This window comes from Lagenorhynchus albirostris, chromosome 11 (genome assembly GCF_949774975.1).
Source record: "Lagenorhynchus albirostris chromosome 11, mLagAlb1.1, whole genome shotgun sequence".
Lineage (NCBI taxonomy): Eukaryota > Metazoa > Chordata > Mammalia > Artiodactyla > Delphinidae > Lagenorhynchus > Lagenorhynchus albirostris.
In genome coordinates this window covers 38,571,333-38,588,827 of record NC_083105.1, presented here as the reverse complement: position 1 = coordinate 38,588,827, position 17,495 = coordinate 38,571,333, and the positions used below count along the sequence as shown (strand labels likewise).

At 36.5% G+C, this 17,495-nt stretch overlaps 1 protein-coding gene across 1 annotated transcript in view; it reads left to right on the top strand.

The window, feature by feature from the left end:
* Nucleotides 1–17,495, top strand: part of OTOGL (otogelin like) — a 147,801-nt gene that overhangs the window by 40,870 nt on the left and 89,436 nt on the right. Inside the window, 9 exon segments of the mRNA XM_060164963.1 lie at nucleotides 606–751; nucleotides 2,721–2,844; nucleotides 4,725–4,902; nucleotides 8,318–8,442; nucleotides 10,912–11,121; nucleotides 13,015–13,180; nucleotides 13,950–14,024; nucleotides 15,250–15,302; nucleotides 16,883–17,045. Coding sequence (XP_060020946.1) covers nucleotides 606–751; nucleotides 2,721–2,844; nucleotides 4,725–4,902; nucleotides 8,318–8,442; nucleotides 10,912–11,121; nucleotides 13,015–13,180; nucleotides 13,950–14,024; nucleotides 15,250–15,302; nucleotides 16,883–17,045 — 1,240 coding nt within the window.

Genomic DNA, 17,495 nt, shown 5'->3' with positions numbered 1-17,495 from the left:
GCTCTGAGCAGACAGCTTTGGGAAAAATTTACTAAAATAGTAGAAATATTCTAAAAAATATGTGGGACAGGTATCATTTAATAAATTTTAAGTTAAATTGAATAACATAATTTAGTAAGTTTGTCAAACACTTTAGTTATTCTTTTTGATACCTAAAAATTTATCCTAAGTTGACCTACTTCTTTTTAAGAATAAACATAATTTCTTCTTCCTTCTCCTTTTCTCCTTCTTCTTCTCCTTCCCCTTCTTCTCCTTCTCCTTCCTCTTCTTCTTCTTCTCCTCCTCCCCCTTCCCCTCCCCTCCCCTCCCCCTCCCCTCCCCCCTCCCCTTCCCCTCCCCCTCCCCCTCCCCTCCCCCTCCCCCTCCTCCTCCTCCTCCTTCTTCTTCTTTTCTTCCTCTTCCTCTTCTTCCTCCTCTACTTCTTCTTCCTCTTCTTCTTCTTCTTCTACTTCTCCTTCTCCTTCTTCTCCTTCCTCTTCTTCCTCTTCTCCTTGCTCTGCTTTGCTCCCCTTTGCTCCCCCTTCTCCCCCTTCTCCTCCTCCTCTTCCCCCCCCCCCGACCTCCTCCTCCTCCTCCTTCTTCTTCTTCTTTTTCTTTTTTGGTAGTTCAATGCTCTGTTGTAGGTGATTCTCATTTTACTACTTTTGATGGTCGACATTATTCTTTCATTGGAATGTGCCAATACATCCTTGTAAAAGGAACTGGAAAAGATAAATTCACAATTACTTTACAGAAAGCTCACTGTGAGCAGGTAAGAACATTTCAAAATGACCAGAGGAATGTTCATTTTTTTTGACTCAAACTTCTTATCTCGGTTAAGAATGGTAACATGAATGGGTATAGTTATTTTCTTCAAAAATAGGACACCACTGATTGTTAAGATGCATCATTATTCTATATACTACAAAGAAAGAAAGCATGTTGATGATTAATCTGTTATACTATTAATATCATGTATCCTGATTTCAGAGATATTAAATATCTAAAAATCTAAATATCTATTAAAATATAGGATATTAAAATAAATTCAGAGATATTAAAATATATTAAAAATATATCAGATTAAATAGTGCGTATTTATTGTACTTTCTTTCTTAAAAATGGTATTTGTTTATGTATAGGTTTTTGGAACATTTCATGAATGCACAATAGACAATAAGCTTTTTGTTACTTCAAAACTGCTCTCTCTTTTTTTTTTAACATCTTTATTGGATGTTAATTGCTTTACAATGGTGTGTTAGTTTCTGCTGTATAACAAAGTAAATCAGCTATACATATACATATATCCCCATATCTCCTCCCTCTTGCATTTCCCTCCCACTTTCCCTATCCCACCCCTCTAGGTGGTCACAAAGCACCAAGCTGATCTCTCTGTGCTATGTGGCTGCTTCCCACTAGCTATCTATTTTACATTTGGTACTGTATATATGTCCATGCCACTCTCTCACTTCATCCCAGCTTCCCCTTCCCCTTCCCTGTGTCCTCAAGTCCATTCTCTATGTCTGCGTCTTTATTCCTGTCCTGCCCCTAGATTCTTCTTTATTCCTGTCCTGTCCATCTTTATTCCTGTCCTGCCCTAGATTCTTCAGAACCATTTATTTTGTTTTAAGATTCCATATATATGTGTTAGCATACGGTATTTGTTTTTCTCTTTCTGACTTACTTCACTCTGTATGACAGACTCTAGGTCCATCCACCTCACTACACCTCACTACAAATAACTCAATTTCATTTCTTTTTATGGCTGAGTAATATTCTGTTGTATATATGTGCCACATCTTCTTTATGCATTCATCTGTCGATGGGCACTTAGGTTGCTTCCATGTCCTGACTATTGTAAGTAGAGCTGCAATGAACATTCTGGTACATGACTCTTTTTGAATTATGGTTTTCTCAGGGTATATGCCCAGTAGTGGGATTGCTGGGTCATATGGTAGTTCTGTTTTTACAGACTGCTATCTTAAAGGTGATTTTTGACAGAATTTAACAAGTTTCACATCATTCTAAATAGATATGATGGATTTTTTAGCATTCTGGAATATTTATTTTAAAGACATTTTCTTGAAATAAGCACATCAATAATTTGTAAACAAAGAAACCCAGATCTTTCATTCATCTCTCTCTAAATCAAGTAGTCAAAATTTTGCCAAAATCTTTTTTTCTATTTTCATTCGAACATAAAATGGTTGTTTCCAACAAAATTCCAGTCTACTTTGTTAGCTTTTTTTTAGTTTGATTTTTATTTTTTCTTTTGCAATATGTCAGGTCTCAGTTAACCTTCTGCGTGGAACAGTAATTCTCCTTGTTCTTTTCTACATTGAATTTTTAAAATATTTAATATACCACAAATGAATTTGGAAAGATCCTTTAATTATGCAGTATGGAAAACATAATTATTGGCACTTTATTGAAAAAATTTCTATTTAATAATCTGTGTAAACTGTATGTATGTATATGGTATATTTAATGTACTACATAAAGATATATTTTATTAGTAATGGGGCTACATTATATTCACAATAAGATGTAATAACTATTATATTGCTTATTCTCAAATTTTCTATATACCATAAATTTTTATCCATGTGTGCTCTCTCCTTTCTTTTCTCCTTTCTCTCCCTCATCCTCTCCCATTTCCTTCTCCCATTGGTCCTGTCCCTTTCTATGTCTTTCTCTCTCTCTCTCTCACTCCTTTAATTGATAATTTGATTTTTATGCAGAACCTTGGCTTGGTCTGCCTTCAGTCTGTAACTCTAATTCTGGAGGATGATTCCAACAAACAAGTGACCCTTAGTAGGGGAGGACAGATCCTCACCAGTCCTAACCAGGGATTCAGTCTGAATGGTAAGAAGCAATGCTGATGGTGTACTTTTCTTACATGAACAACAACAGCAGCACGACTTCAATGGAGTCTTTTCCCATTAGCCGACTAACCTAACATTTATTGAGTGACTATGTGTTGCCAGCTCCTCAGCCAGACTTAGTTGAGACTGCCATGTTTATGGGATCTAGTGTTTATCTCAAGTGGACTAGAGTTTGGAAGAGGAGAGATACGAGTAAACAGCCACTTAAAAATATGATAAACCCAAAGATATGCATAGGGACTTTGGGGGTCTAAATGATTAGGTACAACTCACTCAACCCTGCAGGTATGGTCAGGAAATTTTCTTAAGAAAGGAAGTATCTCACTGAGCATTTACAGCTCCTACATCCTTACGGATGAAGGAGATGGGGGAAGTGTTCTAGGCATAGCAAAGAGGAGAACTATGCAGTATGTTTAGGGGGAACTATAACTACTTTGGCATTGCTGCCGCATGAAGAGGGTAAGTGTAGAATGTCCAGAGATGAGAAGAGGGAAAGAGATGGGGGTGAGAATGGGAAAGACCTTATTTTTTAAATTGAAGTATAATTGACTTACAATATTATATTAGTTTTAGTTATACAACATAGTGATTCAATATTTTTATAGATTGTACTTCATTTAAAGTTATTTCAAAACAATGATTGTTATTTCCTGTGCTGTACAATATATCCTTCTTGCTTATCTGTTTTATACATAGTAGTTTGTATCTCTTAATTCCATGGGGAATGCCTTATATACAGGGCATCATACTTTGTGGTTTTCCTGGGAGGCCCTGTTCATGCCTGTGTTCCAGTATAGTTGCTAATAACAGTCTGTTTTGCTTTCAGAAATGTCTTGAATTGTGTTATAAATTACATGGTCACAGTCAATGTCGTGCCAGGATGTTGATTGAACTTGATATGAAATTGAATATGCAATTGTTATTATTTGACCATTTTTATGTACAAAGATGGCAATCTCATATGCTTCAACCAAATAAGCAATGAGTTTTAATGAGGAGACTAACTTTGTCTTTTTTTTCTTGGTAGACTACTATAACAACACTATGGAAATGGCTTTGAGAAATGTTAGACAGTAGGCACAGATAATAGTTAGGATATTATTAGAGGAGGGCATACAAGGAATGAGGAGGAACTGATCCAAGACAGTGACAGTAGAGATGGAGAGAGGAAAACAGATTGAAATTTTATTTAGAAAAAAAGTGCTGTCAACTCGGTGATGGATTGGATTGGGGTTGGTTGGGGAAGGACAACAAGGGGGATGAAGTGATCAAAGAATGATTCTCAGATTTCTCGGTTTGGTGACCAGACTGATGGCAGAAATTGTGATAGAGATGCAGGAGCAACTCTTCTGGTTGCAAAAGTCAAATTCAGTCTTGAGCACAAGTTTCTCTTCTCTAAAGATGTCTCATAAAATGGTGCTTCTCTAGTGCTGTGCTCCCCTTTTTGCTGACAGTTTCAAAGGAATGGGGAGTTTTTGAAAAAGTGCCCCTTCCTTATTGAATCATGACCAATTCGTGGGAACACACACACACACACACACACACACACACACACACACACACACGTTAAGGAAAAGAGATCAGATTTCAAATGTCTAAGGACTGTCCACCCCCACCATGAGATGCTTGCCAACTGAAATTACATGTGCACCTGACAATGTATTAAAAATATCTGCTGAAGACCCAGAGGGAAATGGAAGAAAAGAAAGCAGGCACAAGGTGGTGAAAATTGGCCCCGGAGCACAGGAGCAGGAACTGGGAAGAAGTCTTTTGGAAGAAGACTCCCGATGTTGTACATTAGCATTTCAGAACACTGCCTGTGAGTCTCAAAGCTGATTTATGTATGTTCTTTTCCTGCAGGAATTGTTGAAATTCAGACTCTGTCATCCTTATTTATTCTTCTAAAAACCACGTTTGGTTTAAAGATTCTGTTTGCTATAGATGGGGAAAGAGTTTATATTCAGCTCACTAGTGCGTGGAAAAGAAGAACGTTAGGTCTGTGTGGCACGTTTAATGGGAACATAAGGGATGATTTTCTGTAAGTATGATCTCTGTATAGCTAACATAATTTAATGACTAGTAATTTAGAGGATATAAATTCTTACATTAAAAATGTTTACTTAACTAATAATAGCTTAGTACTCACTGTTCCAAGAGCTTTACATGGATTACTGTATTTAAATTTTGTAGCAATCCCCTGATTAGTATCTCTGTTTTATAGATAAGGAAGCTAACTGAGGCACCAAAGTGACAAATAAATAGCTCAGTCACATAGCTCAAATACAGTGGAGCTGGACTTTGGGTTTAAGTAGTGAGACTCAAGAGCCTGAAGGCTACCCACAGAATAACTTCCCGTTATTCTCTTTCTGCCGCCTATCCTATCAAGCTTAACGGTATTTTATGTAAAAAAAATTTTGCTGCCTTTAAAAAGTCTTAGAATCATTTGGTATGAATGATAGTAAATTATACTTTAATAATATTGATATCATTTGGTATGAATGATATCTCTAAAGCAACATTGTGGCATCTAAGTTAATTGGATTTTACGATAGTTGGTGTTTCATTAGGAGAAAAAGCAATAAAATACATTTATACCCCTTGTATTGACAAAGCACTTTCACCTACATGTGATAAGACGTGGTGTATAACTTAGTGTAAATGCTTTGAGCACCTGTTATTGTGCTAAGCACTGTGGGACAATAGAGGCAGTAAGACATTGTTCCCATCCTCAAGGAGCTTATATTGTGGATTGGGAAGGGACAACCGTCTTTCAGAAATAATTTGTTCTAGGCGACGTATTAATCACAATATGTATAAAAATACTGAGGTGAATTCAAAAAGTTAAGTGTTAACTTGTGTGGTTGTGGCTAGAAGCACAGCAAAATTTTGAGTAGCTCAGGGTGGGCTGGGTAGGCAGGGAGCGTTTCCTGGAGAAGCCATTCTCCAAATGCCATTAAAAAAACACTTCTGCATATTCTTCCTGCTTTGGGTTCTGTCCGCTCCCTAATCTTCCCCATTAACTCCTATTTATTTTTCAAACCAACTCGGTCATTATTTGCTTCAAAAAGTGAGTTTGTATCCCACCAAAGTTAATTTTGACTCTTTTATCTATGAAAATCTGTTGTTTATCTGTCTGGTTTCCACTTAAAACTGCAAAGGCGGGCTTCCCTGGTGGCGCAGTGGTTGGGAGTCCACCTGCCGATTCAGGGGACGCGGGTTCGTGCCCCGGTCCGGGAAGATCCCACATGCCGCGGAGCGGCTGGGCCCGTGAGCCATGGCCGCTGGGCCTGCGCGTCCGGAGCCTGTGCTCTGCAGCGGGAGAGGCCACAACAGTAAGAGGCCCGCGTACCGCAAAAAAAAAAAAAAAAAAAAAAAAAAAAAACAACTGCAAAGGCTTTGAGAATAAAGACCGTGTCCTTAATCCTTATATTCTTAAGAACTAGCAGAGTACCTTATATGCACTAGACAGTTGAACTGAACGGAGGTAGGACTTTTGATGTGGCCGCAAGAAGAGAATTTGGATCAGCAAGGAGAAAGGGCATTTCAATTTTTTAATTTTAAAAGAGAGTTTCTTTTACCTTTTCTCCTGTGTAATTAATTTGCTTTTAGGTCATTTACGGGTTTTGTTTGTTTGTTTCGTTTATTGGTAGATCAGAATATTGATTTCTTATCAATTTGTGAAACAGAAACTATATTAAGTGACTTGGTTAAGATGTGCAGAGGAGACATTAAGCCTTTTCTCTTCCTGTTTGTCAGAATGGGTTAGTAGTCAATGTTTAACAGATGGCAGATCTGTCTGCCTCTTTCTAAGGCACCAGTCTCCTCCATGTATAAACATTCAGCCCTGATAACAGTGCAGGATAATATTTCAGAGTCAGAGATAATTTTCAAACATTGTTTAGCTTTCCAGCATAAGCAGTTAAAATTCCTTGCATCACAAAGTTAATGTGAATCTGCAAACATAATGAATGGAAAATATTAATTACTTGAAAATTTATTTTGTATGCCTTGTTTTAGTAAATTCACTACAGTGAACTGAAAGGCTATTTTATAAAATGAATGCAATAAATAAATGGGTCTACATTTCAGCTTCTTTTTTTGGTATTTATTGTTTTAAGTGAATTAAATGAAATAAGAGAGCCAAGCTCTGAGTCAGTTCCTCCTGGGAATCCTGAGTACACCTATCACCTTGACCTATTTTATTGTGCTTTGTAGGGATAAAGAGGGATGGAGAGGGAAAGAATGAGAAGAGCTAGTGCAAGTCATGCAATTTCTGTGAGTCTTCATGTTCTCATTGGAGCAAAATTAGATTTTGGACTGGGTGTTTGTTATAATTCTATACATTTCTAGAATAGTTTCATTTTGAGGAATAGAAAAAAGAAGGAAAGGGTGGCTACAAGGGATGAGCATGGTGGAGTAGCTTGTGTGGCTCCCTCTTTTACTCCTGTCTTTGTGGTGAGAAGCTCCATATAGCTTCATATTGGTGATTGAGATAAATGGTAGGCAAAGTAGTTATGTTTATTTGGACACTAAGAGAGTGAAGATAAATGCTACTCTGTTATTTGGCCGTGTTGTAGCAATTCATGCAGTTATGGCTTGCATTAGTGAAGTTTTGCTTGGTCAAAGCTTCCTACAGGAAACCTAGTCCAACCTGATTCTCTAAGTAGTTCTGACAGTGTCTGGCACAGCTCCAGCAGGGATTGTCACTCACTATTGGCTGATGAGTTACTAAATCTTGATGACTTCTGGAGGGGGCATTTTAGTGTCTGGCTCTTAAACATTGTTGTGGTTTATAAGCCAGAAGGATAGATATTTCTCTTCCACTTTGGTTTGCTGAGGGAACTGAAGAAGTGAGAAAACGTGGGTGAAGAGTGCCTCATTACCATTTCTCCTTAATTTTCACTTGGTTTGTTTGCCCAACCTCACAGTGGAACCTCAGTATGTCAGGCCTCATAATGAAAATTGAAATACTGAACCAGCAGTGTAGACTATTTCTTCTTTAGGACATTTGTCTTTACCCTGAAAAGAATCACGTGAGTTCCCTACCTCCACCTCCCTAAACCACACGCATTCATGCTTTGGTTGTGTGATATTTCATCAAAGTGGTGTGAACTACGTTTGAATCTCACCTCTGACACTTAGCAGCTGAGTGAACATTAATATTTCTCTAAGCTTCTGCTTTGCCTTCTCTCTAAAATGGGGATAATGGTGTGTCCTTCACAAGGCTGAAATGATTATTAAATAAAACCATGTATGTCCACAATTTGACACATTGTAAAATCTTAATAATAAGAAGCTAACACCGTGTATATTTAAAGATGTAATAAAACATTTCAAGCTTTAAGATTTCTTTGTAAATTAAAAAAGTAGTATTCTCTTTTTTCAATATTTGAAGACTCTGAAGGAAGGAAATGAATGGGAGAGGCTAAGAGAATATTATATTTGCTTTCTAGTTCTCCATCAGGCATGATAGAAGGTACCCCACAACTTCATGCAAATGCATGGAGAGTTTCCTCCACTTGTTTTGCACCTGTTCATGTTCCTATGATGGACCCCTGCAACATTAATCAACAAAACAGTAAGTCTTTCTGCATGTAAACCTAAGAAAAAGTTCTCTCTATTACTGTAATTTTGTAAAATTAGATAGTGATTTTAAATTCTGATTTTCTTCATTATGATAAAATCGATGCCATTCTTTATGTATTTTTATTTAATACATATGCCTCTTTATGTAATCTAGGTTACTTTAAAAAAGAACTCCAGAAAATGACTCTTTTATTTACTACTCTGCATTCATAAATTTACTTATTTTAGATGTTCAGAAATCCCTCAACTGTTCCCAAATGTGAGCTAGCATTTTGGGTATTTCAGATTATTTAAATGCTAAAGAAAAATCTCTGGAAGTATTCTAATAATGCTCGTATAGTCTTGGGATATTCAACTTCGGTTCCACAGTGTGACAGTGCGTGTGAATTCTCCTGTTTATTGATGTCACACTACGAGTTCCTACTCACAGAACATATTATGGCTTCATAAGCAGGAAGCCAGTGATCCAGAGAAGCTTTGTGCCGTCAGGTGTGTAACAATTTGAGATTGTCGTAGAGTTCCAATTTACAACGACAGTGCAACTCACATGCCAAGAATTTTTGGTTGTATTTTTTTTTTTTTACTAAAGCCACAGCAGACCACGTGAAAGGCTATTTTACTGTTCAATAAAAGAAGGCGTTTTTTTTTTTTTCAAAATCACTTTGTGAAAGAAAATTAATGTGCATGCTTAAATAGATATTTTTATAATTTAAATTTGTTCCTTTATTTTGGTTGGTTTACTGTTTTTATGTAGTTTTAAAAATTAATTATTAATATTGATTGAGTACCCATGAGAAGTTAGCAGAGTTTCTGGATTTTGTAGTGGTTGTTTGGAAGGATTCTGTTTATTGTTCTGTGGTCCTTATTATTAACTTATAGTTTTAGTGTCCTGGAAAGAAAACAAGATAATCTTGCTTTTAGTGATTTTTTTTTTTTAATCTAGGCCAACTTCTAATTTATCAATTGGACTTTACTCCAATTTTCTCTGGTTGTTTCTTTAATGACCTCCTTTATTCCCTACCATTTTTTTATATATATATTTTTGTCCCCATATCTTATGTCTTCTATGACATATATATTTTAGATATTATTTTTCTTCACCTTTGCCATGAACTATTATTTTTTAATTTCAAATAGGTAAATTCAAAAAGATCCCCAAAGAAAGGAAAATAAATAGATGAAAGTCAACTCTAATATGGATTCTGAAGGATATTTTTAAACAAGGATTTTCTGAGTCACCCTTTCACTTAATGTCAGTAGGAATGTTTTTTGATCTACAAATCTTTAGGGCACGCAATAAAAGCTATTGCTTGGAGATCCTGGGAATTAGGAGTATATATGCTAATAGTATGCTATTATAGTCTGTCATTTGTTTTCATATATTATGTGCATAACAATGCAAAAATATATAATACTCAGGTAATTACTTAATTACCATGTGTTTCCAATAATAAATATATTTAAAATGCTCAGCAAAAAAAGTTCAGTATAACTCCTCAGTAATGAAAAAATTCTATCTCTAGCAGCTCATCTTGTCTCTCAAAGACAATGACAACTCAAAGATTGATTAATTTTATCTGTGAAGAAATCAATGCAATCAATGCAATCTTGGTCCATTGCACCAAGAAATCACAGGACGAGGCTTTTTCAGAAAGATGAAATCCAGATTGTTTTGTCAAACTTGGTTACTCCCATAAAGAATTATATCTGAGCAGTCATTCTCAAGGAAAAGTCAACACATTTCAAGAACTTATTATACACATCCCCTCAAATGGCTTGGTAGTGATAGCTCATAGCCTTTAGCATATGTTCCATTACCAATTTCTGTTCATTATTCATTTACTCACGTATTCGTCATAGATTCATTTATCAAACATTATTGATCTAATATTTACCAGACATTGTGCACTATGCCTGGCGCAGATATTGCATTTAACGACTATGTGGCATCTACCTCATTACCATTTACCTCAGAGACTCCATTGGAGTGAGATGATTCCTAGTCCTTCCTGGATAATTGTGTATCCCAGGGAATTGCCATAACATCCACAATTGGCACTGCTTTTATTGTGTGTGGATGTTGGGAGGTAAACCTTCTAATATTCATCAGTTCTTTATAGCAGAATTAGGGTGATTTCCTAAGATGGTCCTCAGGCGATGGGGTAATTGAGGCCACTTCTGTCAGTTAACCCTTCTGTTGCTCAACTTATTCAGGTATAACACAATACTCTTTTTTTTTTTTTTTGCTAGAAGAATATTAAATATGGATTAAGTGCTGTTACCAATATTACCAAAAGAAGTATAAGCTGAAAATATTGGCTCTTATTGAAAATAATATGCAGTACAGTGTTATTTCTCGGAAAGCAAGATGCTTGGATAGTGCTGGAATTTGATACTTCAGGGGTATTTGATACTAGCTAGACTAGTAAATGAAGTGCTAATGGGGTTCTTTGTCTGTTAGTTGGATATGCAGCACACTGTGATGTTATCCACCAAGAGCTCTTTGCTCCTTGCCACATCTATATTAGCCCTGGGCTGTACTATCAGCTGTGCCGCCATGATGCATGCAAGTGCGGAAGCGCCTGCCTATGCAATGCTCTTGCCCACTATGCCTACCTCTGTGGCCAGCATGGTGTTCCCATCGATTTCAGAGCTCAGATTTCATTCTGTGGTGAGTATGATGGCATTGTCACTGATAAAGATGATCAAATAACACTTTAGAGATTTTTGTATTTGTAATTACCGCTATTTTTTTAAATAAAAAGTCAATATTTGCTTAGGTTATTTGACTTATTATAATGTGTAAACATGAAAAAAAGTGAAATACTTCATTTCTTAAAATTGGAGCTCTGTTGGATAAGACCAATGGCTTTTGACTATTTTTACCATAAGCAAAATTAGAGTGTAGTTGTATGGTTTGAAATATGCAACAGAAATAATTTGAAACATTTGAAAAAAATTCTTATAGAAATGTTCTAAATATTGGAAAGTATGGGAAAGCATTATGTGGTAGAGTGACACAGATTTGTAGGTAAATAGGTAAATTATGCAACAGACAATTATTATCTCAAGTTCTTAGGGCTCGAATCTTCCTGGTTATGATGTCTGTTGTTATCATGCATAGTAGATTGTTTCCTTTCCTTACTGTTCTATAATTTCTTTTATGATTTAATCTTTCTTTATCAAGACTGCCCATTCCCCTTACCCCCATTAGAATCTTCTGTGACCTGGGTTTCAGGAGCTTCATTCTCTCCATCTCTTCATCCCTCAGTGGTTTCAAAAAACTTTTTCCTATTATTCCAGGAGTAACACTGGCCAGTTGTGATGTTAATTTCTCAGCTTGGGCTTTCTAAGACAAAAATAATGTAAATATAAAGGTAATGTAAATCCATATACCAAACCTGTGCAGGAATTTGATTTCTCAGAGGATACTTTATTTCATCAGAGACCCCACAGAGTTAGAGAAGCTTTCCTGGCATCTCCCTGTACTATGAGCAGATTTCTTCTAGTCCAGAAGTTGGCAAATTACACCCTTGGGCTTCCCGTGTTTTTGAAAATAAAGTTTACTGCCCATATGTTTGCATATTGTCTATGACTGCTTTTGAGCTACAGGGGTAGAGCTGAGCAGTTGTGACGGAGACTGTATGGCCAGAAAAGTTGAAACTATTTACCATTTAGCTCTTTACAAAAAAAGTTTGCTGACCTCTGCTGTAGTCCATCTTTTCAACTGACGATGGAGATTGTTTTGGAGGTCCAAGTTAAGCGTCTCCCAATTCCTCGCCCTGAAAAGGACCAACTTTCATTTTCCATTTCCTTAAGAGTTAAATATCAGGTCCAAGATTACTGGGACCCATCCTCCCTTCCTCTACTTAAAGTTCTGAATTTTATTTCTCGCTTTACTTCTGGCGTATGGAGAAGTTACCCTCCACCGCCATTTTTTTCTCACAATATCAATTATACATTTAACATTATTTCAGTTGTGTTTTATCCAGCATTTTTGTTTGTATAAGTGTGTTTTTCGATTATTTTAGTTTGCCTACTGTAATCAGTTCAGTTTGTTCTAAAAAGAAATTGGAGGGTTTAGCAAAAAGTGCAAACATGATTAAAAAGGCAAAAAACAGGAGCTGTGAGTACAGATTGATAAAGTCAAGTTTTGTGCTAATTGTAGAGGACTAAAAGTTTACTTAGGATTAAATAATGTCAAAGAAGAAGGTGGTGTCAGTATAGCAGTAAATAAATTTAAAATGTGAGGAAGGGAAGTTTATCTAGACGGATAAAATGGCTTAAAAATATTTAAAAAAATTATAGCACAGACTGTTAAAGAATGTTATGGAATGTCACCCTTAAATATATTTCACATAGAAATTTTGTTCTTCTGTTACACTGAGGCAAAGAATTATTTTATTTATTTATTTATGATATAGGATTCTGTAATGTTCTAGGTTTATTGATGTAAGATATCTTCTTTTTTCATGATTTATGTCTATCATAGACTTATAACCCAGCATAAAATGCTTCTCGGCCCTGTGGAGATCTTTCTCAACTGATGCTTCTTCGTCCTCAGGGGTGGTGTGCCAGAAAGGCATGATGTACCATTACTGCTCCACCTTCTGTCGCCGCTCCTGCATCTCTCTCTCTTCCCCAGAACAGTGTCCTGATGACTGTGCTGAAGGCTGCAACTGTCCCGAAGGCAAATACTATGAAGACACACTTAGCTTTTGTGTGCCCATGTACGTCACAGGAGTGGGTTGACAGCGTCCAGTTTTTATCTCTTTTCTCCCTTACAGGATAAATGGGCTATCATGCCTCTTTCCTTTCTTTCTGTTTTTTATCTAATTGACTCAGCACCATAAATTTTTCCACTATTAAACAGTCACTTTTTCCATGAAATAAGGGTGCGTATTTGCAAAGATCTGCTTGTGAGTTGTTTCTTTAATAGTTCTTAATGTCTTTACCTTTATTTATTTATTTGTTAACCCTGTATGTGTTCACAAAAGCTCTATAGAAAGAGCTAAGGAATCTGATGGTTAATCCTGAAGTTTATTCCCACTTGCTTTTGCCATATCAATAATGATAGCAAGGTTTATGTTTCACGGTCATGTGGCAGATTTTAGTAGCAGGATTTTAATGTCTCTCAGCGCTCAGAAATTTCTCAAATCTCATATGACATTAAGACTTTTGTTGTCTACATAAGGCTAAATGATATACCAGTTGTGTTTCTCTGAAGTGCCTTCAGGGACTTTTTATTTGGTGACAAAAACAACACAGTCTGTTCTGTCACTAAAACAATACAGAGCTTGAATTTAGAAAACAAAATCTAAAGCTGCACAAGGCTTCACATTTGTATAACAGAATTGCATGGGATCTCATGGAGTAATGTCATTGTTAGACTGTGCATTAAAATTACCAGTACAGAGCATATGGTCTGCTTGAATTTCAGTGTTTTTTTTTTAAATTTATATCCTATTTTGTTAATTTAACCCTTTCTTTTCCTTGCAGATTTCACTGTCGGTGTCATTACAGAGGCAGCATTTACCAACCTGGGGAGCTCATCCCAACGCTCTCAGGCTTATGGTAGATTTCAGTGATGGTGATTGTTCTTGACAAATAACATGTAATCATATAACTTCTTAACCAAAACCATAAATTGAAATATGACACCTATAATTTGAAAAATACAGATAACCTTAATATATACACTTTTAAATCATATATATTACATTTATATATATTAAACCCTAATATATATATATATATATTAAAAAAAACCACATGTATATATTACATTTCAACATGGAGTGCCTAAGTCTTGTGCTCGTAACTGCAGAAAAGAGCTATGAATTGAAGTTTCAAATAGTGAAATGGAAGGCCTTTGATCAGTTTGATTCTCAAATAAAAGTTAAGGATGAGATGAGTGTTCAAATACTGTAAGTTACTGAGGGGTTTTAGTTTTGTGGTTTATCCACTGGCTTATTGAGAACTGGTGTGTTTTTCCTTATCATGATACCTTCTTAAGGGATTTTCAAGATTCACATTGCCTGAATTTGGTTTTTGCCTTATGCCCTGACTTTCGAACTCAGGTTGCAAGATTGGACTTCACTCTATCTTCCACACTGCTGCCAGAAAGACTTTTCTAGAATTCAAACCAACCACATCACATCTGTGTTTAAGGTCTTTAGTGACTCACTTCACGGATAAATTCTTAGTGTCTTAATAGGAGCTGGCCTTTGACTCTTTGCCATCTGCATCCCCTGTCACTTCCCACATGGTACTCTGTCGCATGGAAAGCTGTCCTACCCCTACATGGCTTTGTACTACATCTCCGCTCAGTGTGACAGCCTTCCTACTTTAATCTATATCGTAACCTTCATCCCTTCTTCAAAACTTTCCCGACTTTATCTTCTTTGACTGCCCTGATGTCAATTGCTAACAGATTTTTAAACATTTTTTGGTGCTTTACTTCTATGTCTTAAACGTTTCTATGTTGCATGTCACACTGGCTAAATTATTTATTTGTATGTCTTTCTCTCCTACTAGAATATAGTAGGCACTTGGCTAAAGACTACGAATTTTGGTGTTTGAATTCCCCATGCCTGTCACAGTGCCCCACACATATATGAGTGTTTGATAAAAATATGTTGAACTGAAATAGCTCTCTTCGAATTGGACCTACACCAATAACTTATTTGTAAAAATGAAAAATCGTATTTGTCAATTCTTGCATGTTATATTGTTTTTGAAATACAGAAAAAACTTGAGGTTTGGTTTCATGAATTAACTACTTGTTTACTTCTACCAGCCAGTGTTCAAATGGGACTGTGAAATGTGATGAATTAGCAACACCCTCTGCTGGTAAGATCTGGATTTTTCCTTAAAGAGAATGTGCCTCTAGTACTGCTCCTACTCTTAGGGCAGAAGTTATTAATCCGTCACAGCCCTCCTTGCCAATGTGCATGGAGGAATAGCCTTAGAATGTTTCTCAACATGGTACTCTGGCGCTTCCTAACTTTTTTCACATTCGGAATTATAATATTTGTAGGACAGTGTGGGGTGGACATATAAGGCTGCTTAGGGGCAGAGCTGATCAACCCAGGGATGCTGCCTTGATGCTGCCTATCCCAGCACCACCCCAGGTGCCCCAAAGGCTTTAGGGATATGTATCCAGACACCTGTCGGAACTCACTTGTGCAACAGCAGTTAGGAAACCCTACTCCAGACCAGCAGATTCTAATGTACACACAGTCACCTGGGGATCTTGCTAAAATGCTGATTCTGATTCAGTAGGTCAGGGGTGATGCCTGCAACATTTCTGTTGATGGCTGAAGTGATGCTAATGCTACTGGGTCCTGGGCTACATTATAGGTAGCAAAGCTTTAGTACTAGCAGCCATCAATTAGAAATGGCATGTAAAATGACATCGACTGCCATCTCTCTTGAGGATATCATCTTACGATTGCATATCATTCCTGAAGATCTTATATATTAGCAGACCCTTTATATTACTTATTTTCACCACACAAAAAGCCTCAAATTTTTGGTCACTGTGGAGAAATTCTAGGCAAATACTAAACAAAACTACCTTTTGTTGATTTTAATGGGCAGGAAGAGTGTAGGCTGCTAAAACTAATTGTGAGCTATTGCTTTGTTATTTATTTGCACAGTTATGTAATATATTTTATAAATTAGCTTTAAATTATATGCCCTGGATTCAATTTATGAGGATTCAGGCTGTCTAGGGCTTCTTTACAGTGTATGTTCATGGACCACACACATATTCAATAGCTACTAGGCCCTCCCTGCCTTGGCCCATTTGCGTCAGGGTGGCTCAGCATTGAAGAAAAGGATGCCCAGGTGGCCAGACTTCTCACAGAGGAATCCCCAAGATTCCTTTTGGCCCTAGATAAGGGGTGTTATTTAATCCCTCTGAGCTCAAAAGTTTCTGGAGCAATATGTAAGCCCTAGCCTGCCTGCACTTCTACATTATAGTGAGGACTAATGTAAATAATGACTCAGAGGTGAAGCAAGATCTAAAAGTATCATGTGTTTGTTGTAAACATACAACTTTGTGAAGTTTAAATATGCTGTACCGTCAGTCCTCAAAAATTGATAATGTATGTTTGGATTAATCAAAATACCCTGGTTCTTGATCTCAGAAAATTATATACTAGTTGTTTAGTTACTGCTTTATGGAAGGCAGCTAAAGTTTTCAAACTCAGAATAGATTTTGGAAATTTAGGTGATTAAAGGAAATCTGTCTAGGGAATGTTTGTAAGCTCATGAACCAAACATTACAGAGTAAGATCAGTTATTACTGTTAAATGCACTGTATTCTATGGTGAATTGTGTTTTGATGACAAATGCATGTCAATAAGATTAAATGTATAGAGCAAATACAAAGTTAAGGGTATTTTATCTGTGCCTTGTCCCTGAAGTTCACATCTGCCCCGAGGGAAAACAGTATTTCGACTGTAGGTTTCCTGACCCTGAATTACCAGCTGGTGGTGTAAATTGTGAAACTACATGTGCAAACCTGGCTATGAACTTCACTTGTGCCCCATCATCACCCTGCATAAGTGGCTGTGTTTGTGTTCCAGGGTAAGCCTCTTTTTCTTGAATGTTTAGAATTTGATAGAAAACACAAGAGCACTTAAAAACATTACTTATAGGAATAGCCAAAATTGTGTTCTGACTAGTGGTTCACTTTGAGTTGGTAACTAGAAGACTGTTGTAATTATTTTTCTGTGCTCATGGAACATATCACATATGTTATGTGTGAGATGCATATCACATGTAACACATGACTAAATAATGTCACAATATGTTATGTGTACAATATAATTAAAGTAATGCAGTGAATCGAGGAGAGAACTCATTTCAGGATGGACTTGGCATTTACCTCCTGATTCAGCTGCAATTTTGGGAAAATGATAGTGAGCCACTCTGTATTCAAAACACTTGAAGTACATATCTTTTGTATATTCTGTTGTGCTGTTACTATTGTTGATTTTAAATTATATTATTGATGCCAACTGATCTACCTAATGG